A 3,702-nucleotide genomic window follows, 5' to 3' on the forward strand; every position below is an offset into this window, starting at 1 on the left:
GCTAGTTACAATGCAATGTTGGGCTGGGAAATCTTGCATCACAGCATTTATCTGAAAGTAACTTTGACAAGTACCACCCACGTAAATGGGTAGGAAGTGGGTTATTTGCAGACCAAACAGCCCTCCTTGCACTTCCAAATCCCACACCACCTCCCATACCTCAAACATAACTCAAAAACAGGACAATTAGCTGCTGACTGAACATGCAATATCCTCTGATTCAAATTTGGCCAAGCATCCTCTGAATGCACCAAATAATCCTGAACCACAGATGCTTGTTTGGAGGATCCACAAAGGATGCCCAAGTAGCATTCCAGTGCCAGACACCAAAACAGTCAAAATGCATTTAATTACAAAATTTAGGATTGATTAGGAAGCCATCAAACTACTGAACTGATAGGATTTAAAATGGTGATGTATTCAGGCCATATTTAATCAGCTAATAGACAAATATAAATGTTGCCATTCAGCTACTGAGGCCTCTAAAAACTGTTGCATGCTGTAAAATGCTGACAACTGTTGTAGATATCTGGTCTGTCCATCATGCAGCAAGTGGAGCGCTGTACTCTCTGTGCAGTTTCCACATTGCAGCAACAACAAGCACACGATTATCTTTCTTGCGTTTTGCATTTCAGACGTTTTCTAATTTCTCTAAGTGATAAAAATAAAAGAATCATAAATGTTAAAACAAATGTGCGTATTTGCTTATGCTGACATTGTTCTGGAGATGTCTCACATGATTTCAACAGGCCTTCACCTTGTAGTTTGCATCCAAATATGATGTCACATTTGACCTCTGACCTCACCAATTCCATTTCATTAAAATACTGCCCAGACAGAGAGCTGCCTTGGCGGAGGTTTGGGCTCTCAGAGTGCTTCTTGTTGGTGATGCATTTCTCAGGAAGCGAGCTAGTTATTTAATATGTCCAAAAATACATACATACTGCTAAAATTAAAAAGAGTTTGAACAATAGTACAAAGTTGCTGAGTTCAAGACTGCTGTTCAAAATTCGTCTCATTTATGTGATTTTATCTACTGTTTCATTTAGAGTATGTTTGCAGATTTTAGCCGTTCACAGCCATTACCGTTTCAGCAACATCTTTTTTGACATACCATAATGCCTGGAGAATCAAAGTAAACAGCTGTCAGAGGAAAGGATGTGGCAAATGTAGCTAGACTTTCGGCAGCATGGAAGGACTCCATTCAGATGGTTTGTACACTAAGGCATCATCATCCGTCTTCTGTTTGTAATATCATTACTCCGTGCAGTCGGCCATGCTGAATAAAAAATGAAGAATAGAACTTTTATCTCAAATTTAATAGTTGACAATGAATGCCTCCCTCCTCCCAGAGCTCCACTAAAGGAATGGTAGAGACCGATGTATATTTCATTTGTCACATATGTCACTATTGGTAATGAACATGAATGACCTGGTCTTGTTCTTCTCGTATTATGCTGAAGGAAATATGGAAAAACATGTATTTGATGTGGCCAACAGGAACTGAGGGAGCGCGTGCTGAGGGGAAAGTACCGCGTGCCCTTCTATATGTCCACAGACTGTGAAGGCATCCTTCGCCGATTCCTGGTGCTCAATCCCGCCAAACGCTGCACACTTGAGGTGAGCGTCGCACAATTAACAGAGCAGACGTGTTGTGAAATTCCCGCTAATGTGAAGCTCTTCTGTCTTTCCGCTTCTACAGCAAGTCATGAAGGACAAGTGGATAAATGCAGGGTACGAGGGGGATGAACTGAAGCCTCATATAGAACCTGTTGAGGACTACAGTGATCCAGCTCGCATCGGTGAGTCAGTGGACTGTCAGCCTGTCCACTGAGCTCTATGTAATTAGGATACAAGGTCATCGGTGTTTTCTTACCTTCATCTTTGTTTATTTTTTTGGTTCAGAGGTTATGGTCGGGATGGGCTTCACTCCAGAGGAAATCAAGGACTCTCTGCTTAATCAAAAATATAACGAGGTCACCGCTACCTACCTACTGCTTGGCCGCAAAGGCGATGTAAGTTCTGTAGATGTATCTTACCTGTATTATTTATTTATGCATATTTGACTATAAGGTACATTAACCTTTTCCACACAGCGCTTCAGTACTTTATCTACCTTCCATCTTCACACATAACCAGTTTAGAATCAACAATTTACCTTTGAACTTGAGGATGAAGTTTCTGGTTTAAACGCACACAGAGAACATGCACACTGGATGCAAGACACTGGACCAAGAACCTTTGGACTGTGAGGAAACAGTGCTAACCACTGCACCGCCTTTCCAGCCAGTACGGTGGTGCAGATGTTAGTGCTGGATCAGCAGGAATTGGAATCGTTTGCATCAGTGTTTAAGTTTGCCTAGTTTAGAATAGTATGATGCCTTTACCAGGCTTGTAGATAAACAACATAAAGCCAGATAGCCACACATTCTCCTTAGCTCAGTCAATGTTGCAGTGCATAACGATGCAGACCGTATCTGGCTAGGATCAATGGGTCCAATGGGACAAAATTAATATTATTTAATTGTTTGTTGTGTGTTTTCAAAAATCTCTTTTTTCATATCTCTTCTCAGAGCCCTTATTCCAAATTCTGACTCCAATCTTTGTGTCTGAAATCACTACATACCATCTCCTTATCTCTTCAAACGCTCTGCACTGTCACACTTTCTAATATCATTCTGTCCAATATCACTGGGACATTATAGGACGGCAGTGACGCCCGCACTGCTAGTAGCCTGTCCCTGGCGAGGGTACGACCCAGCCCTATCACCAACGGGACCAACAAGCACTCCTCAGCCACTGGCTCCTCCTCCTCCTCCACCTCTTCGTCACATAGCAAGACTCAGCGTAGTGCCTCCACCTACCACAGGCAGCGACGACACAGTGACTTCTGTGAGTCTCTTTTCTAAACTCTTTCTGAGCTGTGATGAAATCTGGAACCACGAACTTCCTCCTTGTCCAGTGACCACAAACTGTCATTGGGTCTCGGCTGATATGACAAGGAAGGTTTTCTAATTGGCAGTTATTCAAATGAGGGTCTTATTTAGGTCTGTGAGCACTGTTGTGACAGCTCTGTTTTCACCCAGTCATCCACAGAATATTCCTTATATGAATTCCTATGTGTCTGTGCTCTGCTGTCCTCCACAACAAAGGCGGGCCCTCCATGCCCGTCATGCACCCCAAGCGGAGCCCAACCAGCACGGGCGACCGAGAACTGCGGGAGGGAAGGATGCCTCCGCGCAAGGCTAGCTGCAGTGTGATGGGGAGCCGCAGCCTGCCTCCCTCTAGTCCAATGGTTAGCAGTGCCAACAACCCCAACAAGTCTGAAATCCCAGACCGTCGCAAAGACATGACTGCCACCACGGTAAGTGACACATTTACTCTTCAAGAAGCAGAAAGCTGGGCATCGAACCAAGAGCATAGGTTTTACTGCAAGAATCGGAAAGTTGGTCTTCACTACTCCTCAGCAAGTATAGTTTTACTACTGTTAGCACTCACATAAGTAGTCATTAAGGTTGTATAGCTTCTTAGACAAGTTAAAAAAACACAAACCTTGTGCTTGTATAGTCAGAAGGACATATATATGTCTATATGTATATATATGTATACATGTGTGTATATATAATGGAAAATAAGGAAAGGCATAAAATAATTATTTACATAATCGCGACGCTATGGCTTTTTTTTCCTTAAAACTATATA

At 42.7% G+C, this 3,702-nt stretch overlaps 1 protein-coding gene across 4 annotated transcripts in view; it reads left to right on the forward strand.

The window, feature by feature from the left end:
* The window catches only part of mark4a (MAP/microtubule affinity-regulating kinase 4a), a 33,953-nt gene that overhangs the window by 18,279 nt on the left and 11,972 nt on the right, over positions 1 to 3,702 (forward strand). For 2 of the 4 annotated variants that reach the window (XM_014337989.2, XM_014337990.2), the window contains exons 9-13: positions 1,501 to 1,620; positions 1,703 to 1,802; positions 1,906 to 2,015; positions 2,706 to 2,892; positions 3,138 to 3,364. In XM_014337989.2, the coding sequence (XP_014193475.1) occupies positions 1,501 to 1,620; positions 1,703 to 1,802; positions 1,906 to 2,015; positions 2,706 to 2,892; positions 3,138 to 3,364 (744 nt within the window). The remainder of the gene's footprint in view (positions 1 to 1,500; positions 1,621 to 1,702; positions 1,803 to 1,905; positions 2,016 to 2,705; positions 2,893 to 3,137; positions 3,365 to 3,702) is intronic. The other 2 variants (XM_005935991.3, XM_005935992.3) reach the window with 1 other exon arrangement.

The sequence above is a fragment of the Haplochromis burtoni genome, unplaced genomic scaffold, assembly GCF_018398535.1.
Source record: "Haplochromis burtoni strain Fernald_Lab_line unplaced genomic scaffold, NCSU_Asbu1 Contig_24, whole genome shotgun sequence".
Taxonomy (NCBI): domain Eukaryota; kingdom Metazoa; phylum Chordata; class Actinopteri; order Cichliformes; family Cichlidae; genus Haplochromis; species Haplochromis burtoni.